General features: G+C 33.7%; 2 protein-coding genes across 2 annotated transcripts; both read left to right on the forward strand.

The window, feature by feature from the left end:
- The first annotated feature begins 3,981 nt into the window (after nucleotides 1–3,981).
- Nucleotides 3,982–9,253, forward strand: LOC120155308. Its single transcript, XM_039166865.1, has 7 exons — nucleotides 3,982–4,328; nucleotides 4,426–4,874; nucleotides 5,377–5,562; nucleotides 6,077–6,184; nucleotides 6,320–6,523; nucleotides 6,604–8,450; nucleotides 8,686–9,253. Exons 1-7 carry the CDS (start codon nucleotides 4,253–4,255, stop codon nucleotides 9,251–9,253), a joined length of 3,438 nt encoding a protein of 1,145 aa, XP_039022796.1. The 5' UTR covers nucleotides 3,982–4,252.
- Nucleotides 9,254–10,306: 1,053 nt separating this feature from the next.
- Nucleotides 10,307–13,047, forward strand: LOC120155211 (F-box protein SKIP8-like). Its single transcript, XM_039166793.1, has 3 exons — nucleotides 10,307–10,858; nucleotides 11,320–11,516; nucleotides 12,488–13,047. The coding sequence occupies exons 1-3, from the start codon at nucleotides 10,403–10,405 to the stop codon at nucleotides 12,750–12,752; spliced, it is 918 nt and encodes a 305-aa protein (XP_039022724.1). The 5' UTR covers nucleotides 10,307–10,402; the 3' UTR covers nucleotides 12,753–13,047.
- The last annotated feature ends 910 nt before the right edge of the window (nucleotides 13,048–13,957 follow it).

A 13,957-nucleotide genomic window follows, 5' to 3' on the forward strand; every position in this document is an offset into this window, starting at 1 on the left:
ATTTTATGGTTTTTTAATTTATATATGCTATGACTTGTGATATTTTTATATCTTTTAATATTGTAAACTTAAAAAAAATGTTACATATATATTAATATTGCTTTGAATATTATGTAAAATTAAAAAAAAATTATTTTATATAAAATCCGATTCAACCGTGATTGAACCCGGTTAAATCAATGAATCAGTACCTTCACCGATTCAATGTCCAATCCAATTTTAAAAACATTGGTTGTCCCATATTGGTTTAGATTCGTGTGTAGTGAGTTTCCTATAAAAAGGATTCTTCTTTTGTAAATTCTAAATATGAAGGGTATGAGTTGATAGTTTGGGATCAATATGAAAAGAGGCCTACCGCCGTCCTACGTAGAAGGGTAGTTTGGAAAACCTTTAATTAGAATTTTCACCGTCTAATATTTTTAGGGTTTGTAAACTTATTATTTTATTACTGTGTTTAAGCTATACGTGATCAGTTGTCTTTTAAAAATTTTAAATTATCATATATGTTTGGATATTTTTTTATATTTTCATTGATAATTTATTTTTATCTTCCATATTTTTATAAGTTATTTTTTAATTTTTTTAAAAATCTACCTTTAACAAAAAAAAAATCATATATATGTCCTTAAATATGCGATTTGTCCAATTTCCCCTACCTTGGTTACATAACTTTTGCTGAATAGTAAGTAATAAGGCGACAAGAACCGGTAGACATTAGGTGGCCCAAATTTTCAATTGTTAGAAAGAAGGAAATTTCTGCGGGGTCACGTACTTGTTCTTAATAGAAAATAACCCAAGGATAATTCTTTTTCAAAATAGGATTGTTTCGATAACGATTCCTTAATCCCTCTTCTCGATCCAGTGTGGAAACTTTTTAAATTAGTGTATAATTTTCTCCAAGGAGTCGGCAAAAGACAGCAGCACATTTGCTGTCTTGTTTGTGAAATGTTGTTCACTTGTCAAGTGTTTCAGAGTGATCTCGGTTGGACTGAAAAAAAAATTACAGCTAGCCGACAGAATTTGCCCATGAAGTGGTTTCGAAGCCAGTATAAATTGGTTAAATTGGGCTTCTCATCACTTAGTTTTGACCATATTTAAATTTAAATTATTTCATTTTTCTCACACGGAAGTTAAATCAGAAATATTAAGTGATTGTGATTTTTTCCCCCGCTAACATGAATTATTTTCTACTGACATGGAAGTCATCATATTTTTGTTTTATTATTATTTTATTTCTTTTAACAATTTTAAAATTTTAAAATTTTAAAAGTTTCATTCACATCTCATGTTGGTGTTGATGTTATCATTTTCTAAGTCTCCTTTGATCACTCGAAACATTAACGAATGTATCTCATCGTCTTCTATCATTTTATTAATTTATTTATTTTTCTTAAAATCCCATTAAAATTATTAAAATTGTAATATGAACTCAATAGAAGATATCGGGTAATTGCTCAATCATCAATGTTGACAACGGCTGTTTTGTTTTAATAGTTCAGATGATTATAAGGCATGAGTGATTATAAGGTAGTATATGTTTAAAATTTTCTTAATCATAGATAATATACACAAATTTTGCAGACAAACTCTACTCAAATAAAGGACTTCTAGAAAGAAACAACTTTTTAATCACTAAAATCATTTTAAAGATTCATAATGACCCATTTAAGATATTCTTACAGCATTATATATATATATATATATATATATATATGCAACATCCTTGATGAGCTTCATTGAACAATGACTTAATTTCCTCTTAGAATTTAATTTGATTCTTCTTAACGAATATATAAATTAAAAGGAAATGGAAAAATATAGGAAACCTAATTTAATAAAAAAAACAGGGAAATATCAGCTTATTAATGTTAATTAAAAGTAAAAAGTTTGATTTTAATAGATCTTTATTAAATAAGTTTTTTTATAATCAATTAATTATTTCTATAAATAGAGATTAAGAATTAAGTTAGAAATCAAGTTATATGTGATATTTCTCAAAAGAATTTTTATATAAAGTTTAGTTTTCTTTATTTAAGATGGTTCTATGTACTTTCATTCTAAGAAATATCCTGAACAGGTACTTTAATTTTATTTTTTTTATTTATATATACACAAAGGTGGATACATAATATCAACCTTTTGAATTGCAGGTGGTAGTGAAAATTATGACCATGAATGATGAAAAGACAAAGATGAAAGCTATGGAGATCGTTGCCGACATCTATGGTACAAGACTCAATCAACATATTTATTTTCTCTAAAACCATTCTCTAGTTTCCAATGTGGGATTTTGATTAACTGGCGTCGATTCAATAGCGGCGAATGTGAGTGAGCAGAAGCTGACAATCGTAGGAGAGATGAACCCGGCTGCCATTACTAAAAAAACTCAAGAAGATAGGCGAAGTTGAGATTCTTACCGTCCGACCTGCTTAAGGAAGAAGAAAAAAGATGGGAAAAAAGTGATTATTTGAATTTTAATTTTTTTTTTTTATATTTAACTATAAAAATTGAAGAATGCGTTGTCTGCAATCTGCAGATCCTTTAGTTCACCTACATGATTAAACATGGCAATAATATGATATTTACTGTTTTACAAAATTAAACACATTGTTTTGAAAACCGGACCGGACCGGTTGTTCAACCGGTTTAACCGGGAATTGATGCCTAGTCCGATTCAATATACATCGGTTGAACCGTTATTAGTGAACCGGCCAGCACTGCAGAACCGTTTAAACCGGACCGGCTGAAAACCGGGAAAAACCGAAAAAAACCGCCAATTTTATTATTTTTTTAAATTAAATCAAACAACGTCGTTTGTTAAACGAGCCAAGTCGAACTAGAGTATTGCTGAGCTCGACTCGAACTTGAAAACTTTAAAAGTAAGCTCAACTCGACTCAAACTCACGAGCTAAAAATTATCAAGTTCAACTCGAACTCAAAATATAATATTGAAACTTGAACTCGAAAATGCTTGAACTCAAAAAAAAATTAGAAGTTCAATTGAAGCCTAAAATTCGAGCTTGATTAAAGTGAAAGAATAGTTTACTCAATGCTCACCAAAATGCTTAATGATTTTGAATGCTAAATTACCTCTATTATTTATAGAAGTTAGTTGGGATACTCTTCTATGTTTCTTAGCCATGTGGGATTGTTTTAAAAAAAAAATTAAACCAAACAATATTATTTTGTTATGATTTTTTAACCCCAAATTTATTTTTTAATTATAGTTATATAATTATATTTATTATTTAATATGTTTTACCTTAATTATTATGTTGTAGTTAATTTGAATCATTTTGTTATTAACTTATATATGTTATGAATTGCTTTGAATATAACTTGTGATATAAAAAATTATTTTTTATTAAATATTTTTGGTATTTTTATTTAATTTTTTAAATAATTATGACGTCGTCCGGTTTTTCCGACATGTCGGACTGATTGAACCAGAAAACCGGTAGCATGATCGATTCACTAACCGGTCCAGTTCTGAAAACCATGGTTAAACATGCTTCATACCATTTATTGCAAGTTACTTTCCTGTTTGACAAAATATAAATTTTGAAATATTAATGTTTAATTTGTAATTTTTTATAATTGAGCGAAAAAATATAAACCCATAATGGATGACCACATATAATTTTCCTGTTTTTCACTTTAATCTCTTTTAAAAATTTATTTAATTATTATAAATTTATTTTTAATCATTTAGTGATTCAACAGGTTGAATTTATTTTTCTTTTATAATTTTTTATTTAATTATTATTGAACTGATGAAAATGGAAAAAAAAATTATGGTTTGATTACTTGGATCACCGCTCAAATTCTTACAACATTGCAAAGAACAACTCATTTCATACTGGGGAAAAAAGGAAGTGTATACGACCGAAAAGCACAAGCTTTTTCATATTGCCACTGGTCATCAGCAGTGTGATAGAAATAAGTAAGCAGTAGCACCAGAAACATTAAACATGGTTCACAAACATTGTTTTCCTTCTACCAAACCAAACACGAAAACGGGTGAGATCATCATATCTGTAATTCATGATCTCGTAAATGGAAGTGAAAGTCTTCTGTTCGGGATTCAAAGGTTAACCACGTTATCATCATCATAGATAGCAGTCAGTGTGTGTGTCGGTCTTGACGTCGATCCTGCTGTATCCCGTTATTTGTTTGTTTTTATGTCCACCAACTGTTCGTCTAAATGCTCCAATAACCCAGGTCGTAGCTGAGCTGACGACCGCATTTTGCAATGGACAAAATATCCGCTGTTTGTGCCATGGAATGGAGCATCCAGCTCGACAAGGCTCTACGCTCCAATAACCCAGGTTTCAGTATTTTTTGTTTTTGTTTTTCATTTTCGCAAATTCCAATACATACCCATTTCATCATCTCCTTCAGTTTGATGAGTTTTTCCTTATTCAGCCCGAGCAGTCGAGGCCATTTTACAAACAGGACAAAGACTGGAACTGTGGGGACGAGAACCTGAAGCAACTAAGGCAGTATGCTGTATCTTCGGTTTAGTCCCTGGCGAGGATAGGCTGTTTGCGAATACTTTACTTTTAAGGCTTGCAGACGCATTTCGCTTTGGTGATAAGAAAATCAGGCTGTCTGTTGTCAGAATTTTCTTGACAAATATCAGGTGTGATAAGAGCAACAAATATAGGAAGCAAAAGAGACGAACGTTTCTAAATAGCAGAGTGTATAACCATGAAGAACTGTTGAGGAGAGTGAAGATTGTTTTGGACACAGGTGACGTTGAGTCGAGAGCAATGGCTTTAGTTCTATTTGGTTGTTGGGCTGATTTTGCAAAAGATAGTGCAGAGATACGGTACTTGGTACTCTCCAGTATGGTCTCTTCTGATATCTTGGAGGTGATTCTGGTGGCTCAACATCAGTATTTCTGCTGCAGAAAATGAAATGTTCTTGTTGTTATTAGAATATTCCTTCTAATCTGTTTTTCTACCCTTTCTTTAAGAATGTGATTACCTGAGCTTGTTTGAGCTTAAACTAACGTGCTTAACTTAGATTAGGACCATGTTCTTGTTGTTGTTGTTATTAGAATATTCCTTCTAATCTGTTTTTCTACCCTTTCTTTAAGAATGTGATTACCTGAGCTTGTTTGAGCTTAAACTAACGTGCTTAACTTAGATTAGGACCCTCAATCGTGTTAGACATTATATAAGCTCTCAATTTCACTCATCTGCGGACACTTATCTTGCCCCATTAGATTAGCAACCTGCCTTCCCGAACATCGAAAAAATAAAAGATAAGAAACACTATTATTGGCTATGTCATTATTTACATGCCACTTAAAATAACTTACTTTTGGAACACAATAAAGGCTTATTTTCTGCCTTTGCATGATTTCTATAGGTGAAAGCATCATTTTTTTCTGCCAGTCGGTTTTGTGAGTTAACAGCTGACTTTGCATTTGTTGTCTTGGAGATGCTGGTGAATATGATGGCTTCCCCAGAAACACCTGCAGCTGTAAGGTTAGCAGGTGCAAGTGTTTTTACTAGAATGAGTTACTCATATTCAGTTTCAAGAAGAGCTTACAAGGTTTTGTGCTCCCTTCTCCTCTCTCCCATTCACTCATTTCCTGAACCATGAATATTTGAATTTGACTGTCTAAATACATCTTTCTGCTAATTGTGCAAAATTATGACCCGGCCTGTAAAGGACAATTTTTATCCATGAACGTATCATGGAATGGTACAAGGTTTCTCAGGGCCTTCTTGGCATGTTATTTTGAAGAGGCATTTATTGTTAAATTAGTTATTGTCTGTTTCATCCATTTTATAGAATTGATTCTTACACATGAGGCGCATTGCATATGCCTTCAAAAAAATTTCAACATATGATACTCCTATTAGGCACAATAGGGTGACCATCGTTGCTATTTACTGTTACTGTGAGGTACAATTGATCTACTGGTTCCATATGTGATGCAACGATAGGAAGATCTCAGTGACAAGTAGAAATCAGTATGATATTCAAATAATTAATTCCTCCTGCAAACTCTCTGTTTGGAATTTTTTGATCTTAGCTCATATAAGTCACTACTTTCTTGCAGAATGGTGTAAAGCTAGTGTCAGATTCTTCAGAAGAGAATTTCATCATTGCCATGCTGGTTTCACTCTCAAAACTTGTTTCCAAGTCAACAAGTCTTATTCCTGAACAGGTATTCCTTCTAGCCCCAGTTCACGTGGTCAGGGCAGGGCCGGGTGTAATGCTTATTCTCAATCTCTCTTTCTTGCAATACATTTCATGTGGGATGACTTTCTTAATATGTTTGTGTCTTTCCATTTGGGTACAGGTGGATGTGCTTTTGCGATATGTTACCCAGGAAAATAGTTGGCAGATTCGAGTAACAGCATTAAGGTGTTTGCATCTTATTTTTGTAAAAGAAGGGTGTTGTTCTCTTGTAAATATGTACATGATCAAAGCTTTATTCAGCATACTAGATGAACTGGAACTTCCACCAGTCATGCATTGGGGAGCTCTCCAGATTTTACATAAGGTTCTCTTTAAGCAAATCGTAAATGAGTTCTTTAGTGTCGTTTGATTTAAACTTTGTTGATCATTTTGGGCAATTTGCAGATCCTTTTGTATACGTTACCTGGTCTCCCTTCTTTAGAGAAGCTCGAATTTGCTCAGCTATTAGCCATTCTAGAAAATGCATCCCAGTCCCCAATCATGTCAAAGAGCCTTGCAGCTCTTCGAATTCTTACATATATGTCAACGGTACTTCGGGCAAGAACAAATAGTGAATCTTTTGCTGTTTATTCCTCACCTCTGCCAGTGCAGGTCATCACTTTAGTTATGACACAGGTCAGATCACTGGTGAAGCCATCATCTGATCTCTGCCAGACTAGTAACAGAATGTTTCAAGAAGTTAGAAACCTTCTTAATCTTATTCTTCAGCTTGTTGGGGAACATCCGGATTTGGGTGTAACAGTGTTGGGTGAAATCAGTTCATTCATCAAATATTTTGCAAATCTAAATGAAAATGTTTTGGCTAGTAAACAAATTGCTTCAGGTGAGGTTATTGACTTTAAGGAAGATATGGGCAAAGCCTTCAGGTCCAAGTTGTTATCAAACATACACCGGTTTGTGTCCGCCTGTCTTCAAATCCTCAATGAAGCTGGTGCCATCACTGCCAGTGTCTTTGACAAAGTACAACTTCTGGTGGAGCATCTACATCATGGCAGGGTATTTGATTACTATACACGTACCATTTACTCTTTGTTATTGCATTCTCGTCTTGTTGGAATTCTTACTGAACACCCATTTAAGAAAGAACTTGGTACCCTTGAGCATGCCTGCAAGATGTTGTCAGAGAGGGATAACTGGCATGCCTATAAAGCAGGAATATATGCAGCAAGTCAGGGAGCATGGATTACAGCAACTTTTGTTTTTGCAGAGCTAATTAAAAGAGTTCAGTCTGATTCCTGTTACTGCTGGCTTAAATCGCTAGTTCAGTTTTCCCATTCTGAGGCAAAACTCTGGCTTAGTTCTTTGGCAAAGCAAGAGTCTTTCTTACTAGGTTCAGTGGGAATGAATGAACTCCTTACGTTTTTGAAAGATAATTTTGGAGAACTTGGACAACATCTTGCAGAGAATGACAGTGTGCTCAATTATAGGGATACTCTTTTTGGGGCGTACCAAAATGCATGTTCTTCAATAAAAACATTAGAAAGAGTAGTCATATCTCGAAAAGCATTCTGTTTCAAGAGATGGTTCTTTTCTCTCAGAACAAAGTTACTTGGGGCTGTAGGCGAAATTCTTGAAGTGTTGGACACATCTAAGCAGGAAATTTTTAGCAACATAATTGAGGTTCAGAACAATGCTTTGACTAACGTCAAATGTTTAGAAAAATACACTCACTTTTCTTTCCGGTTGAACAGACTAGCAAAGGAATTGGATCTGATAAACTCATCTTTCATTGGTATGGATAGAGAGAGTTTGAAAGTCATTGCAACACTTGCACTTAGCTGCTCAGTATTGGCCTTTAGTACCGGATTCCCAGTTTTCTTTCCAAACCTCCCTGCTCAAAAAAATTTAAGAACTTGTGATCGAGAGAACTCAAAGCATAGCGATTTAAGATCGATGCTACTGCAAGATTTGCTTGGGCGTTTATTGCATATTGACCAAGAGATTAGCATGGATCTCTGGATACTTTTAGAGAGTGGAGGATGTCCCAGAAAATGTTATCACCTGCAGTCCAGAAATTGTAAAATGAAAAGTGGGCATGAGGTAAAGGATATACTTAATATAACAAGGTATGCAGTTTCGACTGTGATTCGTCTGCAAAGCGAGACGAACAGGATTGAAAATGAGGCAATCATATCCCAAGTTACGAAGAATGGGATAGAGCTACTATTAGACATTATTAGGAAATGGCTTCGAATTCCATTCCAGATGCCAAAGTATTTTTTTCATACAAGGTATATCGTGCAAACTGTTTCCAATAGTTACTTCTTTTCTCTGCACTTTTTCAATAATAAAAAAAACTTTTACTACCTATTGAAGATTAGGTAAGCTCCTCCATTGCATAATGAGCTATAGTGTCATCTTCTGCAATCGATTTCCCCCCTAGAATTAGAGTGGAGCTGTTTGTGATAAATGATATATGTTCAACTTTTCTGATGTTCTTGTTTTTGAAATATTGTTAATCTCCAGGCCATTCATTGGTTCAGAACTCTTTGTCTTCAGCACAGACACCAAAAATCAAAACCAGATTATCGTGTCGTATGGCTCTCACCTCTCGCTAAATCTGTGTCTTCAACTGAGAAATGCCTCGCCCGAATTCTCACTTAGATTGACCAAGTTGTACTGTCTTCTTCACAGTAGAGTGTCCTTTCGGAAGCTGTCCCACAGGGAAAGAAACAATGAAGAAACGGAATCGAATCTTCAACCTTGGAAAAGTGAGGACATGGTAGAAATGAACGAGAAGTTATTCCGCTACGTAACAGAGCGCGAAAAGAAGACTAGTCATGGTAAGCGTTTCAGGGACAGTGATACAAATGAAGAGCAAATAGCGAATGAATTTGTGTGCTTTGAACCAAATGCTAGAGGGCAAGGATTTTCAAGTTGTGTACTTGATGTGTCTCATTTTCCAGTGGGTTCTTACAGAATAGAATGGTATAGCTGTTGTATTGACAGTGAAGGATCTTACTGGAGTCTTCTGCCATTGAATACTGAACCTGTATTTACTGTGCAGCAATCTCATGTTATTGCTCAAGTTTAGATTTAGATTGAGCTCTTGTTAAAATTATATACATCGTCTTTGCTACATTTCTTATTTATTTGTTTAGACAATATAATTATTTATTTATGATTTTAAAAATTTGTGTAAAATTGTTTGTAACTCATCATATGAACTACAAACTGTCAGGTAATTATTATTTTTATTAAAAATGTATGTGAAATATATATTCATATATAGAAAAATACAAATTTTAATTAAATTCTTTTCATTAAAGAATTGAATCTATTGAATGGTCTCGATAGTAAGTGAGAATGTTATTCTTTTTAGAGGATTTGTATTCGAATAATTTCATTTGTAAAGTGTATATATATTGTCAAAATTAATCTTACTTGAAAGACCAACAATCATGGTGTATCTTGAAAGATCGAACATGATTAGGAATGTGTATGGATCAAATTGAGATTTTGACCGATTTGAATCTAACTTGAGCATTATATCTCCCTATTTATCATTCAATTCAATTTAAAATTTATTTTGTAAAAATTAATCGAACATCATTTTATGTGGATTTGACTCTACTTATCACTACCATAAAAATAAATTTTATAAAATTTTGTAATTTATTATCAATCAAACTTGATAAGTTTAGTAATTAATACAATTAAATTTACTAAAATTAGAGGATAACTAGACGAAAGATGTAAATTTAATGAAAATGAACTCATGAAGAGATTTTAATGGTTAGAGGAAATGTTGTTCTTTCTTGAAATATTGAGTTCGAGTAATTATGTCTGTATAGTTTGTATAAGTTATCAATAATAAAAATTATAAATAAATATTATATTATAATCATTTAAATTATTGAAAATAAGAAAAGAAAAACTAAATGACCAACGACGTCGTTGCAGAAATAATAAAACTGCAAAATTACAAAGCTATCCCCCAATACTGACCTGTTTTTCTAGTTTAAGTTTCTCCATATTCGTCTCTGTCACGATTCTCCGCTCTTTCTGCAACAAAATTGAATCCCGTTTAAGTTTTTATTCCTTTTTGTAAAAACCTTTCTTTAAAAAAAATATTACCCGGAAAAACATAAGATTTTCGCCGTTTTAATTAGTTATCTATTCGGAATCACTGGAGATTTCTAGGGTTTTATTTCATGTACGACGGAGCTTTAATGTCTTATGAATGGAGATTTCCTATAGCCCCTCCATCGCTCTCCATTCCCATCAGTCATTGATCATAGCCACAATCGTTACCCTACTCCCACTCCTCCTCGCCGTCCGGTCATTATTCAAGAAGCCTCACAAATCCAACGTCTCTGCTCCCGCCACGTCAACCTGGAAAGAGGAAACCAGACAAGCCACACCTTCGTCTTCCTGCAACGGCACTACCGATTCCGCGGCCTTTCTTAACGAAGGTAGGGCTGGTGCCGTGGAGGATGAAATGGTAACGGCGGATGTTTCCAAGGTAGCGGCGGAGATGCAGAGCGGGGAGTCAATGATGGAGCAGCTGGTGCCCGAGATTACCACTCACGCGCTTAGCTACTTGGATTATCCGAGCCTTTGCCGGCTTTCTATGACTAATTCGCTGATGAGAAAGGCCGCCAATGATGATAATGCTTGGAAAGCGCTTTATCACAAGGTACCCGGTTCCCCCAATTTTTGTTTCCTTTCGATTTTTATTTTATTTTTTGACTTCAATTTTGATTTTCATGAATTCTAATTTCTAATGTTCATAGTTTATTTCGCCTTTCATTGCATTTCCAATGACGGTATGAATTTGGTCTTTCATTATTTATTTATAGTTCATAGTTTATTGGGAGAAAGCTGACTACACAGAATCATCGCATGGCTTTTTTTTTATCTCGAATGAAGAGATGTACCCGTCTTAATGCTTGCTGTTAATTTCCTCAAAGGAGATGAGCTTTCTTTTCCAAAATTTCACTCTATTCTTTTGTTTTATATGATATCAACTGTTATAGAGAATTGATTTAATTTTTCCCCTAATGGTGATGTTTTGTAATTAACTCTGTTCCTGTTCTCGATATCTTTCTCAATTCGATTTATTTATTAAATTTTATGCCTTAATCTTTTGTTTGTTAGGATTTTACGTTGGAGCAAGATAGTGTAACTCCGGTTAATGGGTGGAAGGCATACTATGCAGCTACAAGAGCCATAATGAATGTTAATACAGAATTCTTTAACATCATCAGGAATAGGTCTTTTCCTGCTATGAGTTGCTTTTGGCTGAATGCGGATTATGTAAAGTGTATTCACGCATCAGGAGAACATTTTTCAGGGTACAATCTTTCGGTCTGATATCAAGAAAATGCAGTTTACTTCCTTTTGTTCTTATGTTGGAGTGTTAAAATATCGATAACTTCTATCATTTTTCATCAGGATTCTGCAATTTAATATGAAATTTTAGCTTTGAGGTAGGTCTGGGTAAAATCTGAACAAAGCCAATAAATTTTGCCGTGTCATTTAATTCTCTTATCTTGTTCCTTGAACATTTTAATGTAGATGTTTTCCACCTTGAAAGGTATAAATTGCGTTTGTCATTTTTATGCCTAGTTGAATTTGTAATGTTGCATGGTTGATTAAACTCGAGTGAAATGAGTTTACCTATTTAAGATGTCTCTAGAGAAGAGCTTTAACTTGTAAGATGATCACTTGAGTGAAATGAGTTTACCTATTTAAGATGTCTCTAGAGAAGTTAGAGAAGAGCTTTAACTTGTAAGATGATTATAGTTTGCTTTTATGACATCAAAGTTGCTTGTGCCCTTAGTTGATAACTTGGTTCCTACATTGGAGTGCTTTATTGTATCTTCATGAATTGGAATAACGATGCATTTCTCTCTACTTATTATCACAAATCAACTACATATAAATAGAGTTCTTGACAAATGACGGATATTGTAATTTAAGAATCCGAACTATGAATGTAGCACCTACCATTTATATTTGAGTTGTATAAATGGAGGATGTATTTCCTATCATGATCGGGGAAAGCTTTAATGAAAAACATTTATTTCAAGATACATTGGACGGTAATATCCTTTTCTTTTTGGTCATCTCTTTTGTCACAAGCTTGATCTTTCATCACATTAGAAGATTGGATGCTTCAGTAAGTTGGTTAAGATTAGTTTATCAGCATGTAGAATGTATATCACCGTAGTATTTGACTCGATTAGGTTCAAGCCTTTATATCACGGGTTTGCTTTATATACCGTATTAACTCCGAGCACCATTGGGTTTTTACTGCATGCAGGTATAATGCTGTAATACAGAGTTGGCAGGTTGCATTTAATTGGGAGCAAGAGATTGATTTTCAGGTTAGAGATGTTCGAGCCCGGGTACTGACAGACATGGCATGGGTTACTATGAAAACCTTTGTTGACATAGATAGCAGACCATTTAACATGACGAACGTCTTTGAGTTCCATCACGGACGGTGGTACCTTGTACATCATCACAGCTCAGTTATGCTGCCTGCCGGTGGGGACATGGGACAACAGATTGTTGTTCATGGATAACAGAAGATGCAGAGTTAATACAAAGTGATAATTTTAGTACTAGCTTCAAAACATGGTACTGGTAATTTTATTTAGTTACCAAAAGCAAGTTGCTTGAAATTTCCCGGAATATCTTTTCAATGATCCTTTTATTTTTGGCTTTGCCATCTCAGTTTTGGGTATTTTCTGGTAAATAGGGGGCTCTTTACGTTTTAGTCCTTTGAATATTTGTTTGCCTCTTAGTATATCATGAATATGGATGTACATAACATATTTCTTCAACAATTCTTGACATGGATGTAAACATGTGGATTGAAGGTGGATTTACAAATCATAGATGTTGCATGATTTGCTGGATAAAGTGGCTAAAGGGTTGAAAGTAATCACCAACGCATGTGATAAAATCATTATGGATAAATTTATCGGCATCCATGGCCCTTAGCAAAACTACTGGTGGTTTTCATTTGCATGATTATCCCTTGATTGGCTTACAGCAAGTGTCGGGGGTGAAGCTAACGGGAAGTGGAGATTAGGGATAAGTAAAACTCAATTTGATTAAAAAATAAATAAATTTTTTAACTCGATTCGATGTTAAAAATTCAAACATACTTGATTTGATTAAATATTTTAAAATAAATTTTGAGTTATAAAATAGGACTTGAATAATTTAAAATTATTTGTAATTTGTGGGTGATTTTTCAAGTTTGATTTGAGTCCTTCAATTTTACATGATATGTGTATATCACATATGAAAACATACATATGTATATCGTATACAAGCAATTAATATCGTAACATTATAAATATTTATAATTAATTAAATAGAAACTCATAAAATTTAACTTGATTTACCTCGAATTTCATAAATTCGACTCGATGAAACTTCAAATAAAGTTTAAGTTATAAAATAAGATTTGTAAACTCGACTCAATTGAATGTTCATCTCTAATGGGGATAAGAATGGATGATCCCTCGATCCACCTATGTGGTCAATATATTTTTTTAAACTGATATCCTAAAAGAATAATTATATAAACTAGTTTTGATTATTTGTGTCGGAACCGTCTTTCGGGTGGGTCTGAAATTGGGCTTCGATTTAGGAAAAATGATTTGAAGTCGCCACCGATAATTTATTTTAAGAATAAAACGGGTTGATCGGATACCTTATTTCTTATCTGATCTGCGTCTTATCGAAAATGTATCGGATTCGGGAGTCTGTTACAATC

Source organism: Hibiscus syriacus, unplaced genomic scaffold (genome assembly GCF_006381635.1).
Source record: "Hibiscus syriacus cultivar Baekdansim isolate YM2019G1 unplaced genomic scaffold, ASM638163v2 tig00111166_pilon, whole genome shotgun sequence".
In the NCBI taxonomy this organism is placed as follows: domain Eukaryota; kingdom Viridiplantae; phylum Streptophyta; class Magnoliopsida; order Malvales; family Malvaceae; genus Hibiscus; species Hibiscus syriacus.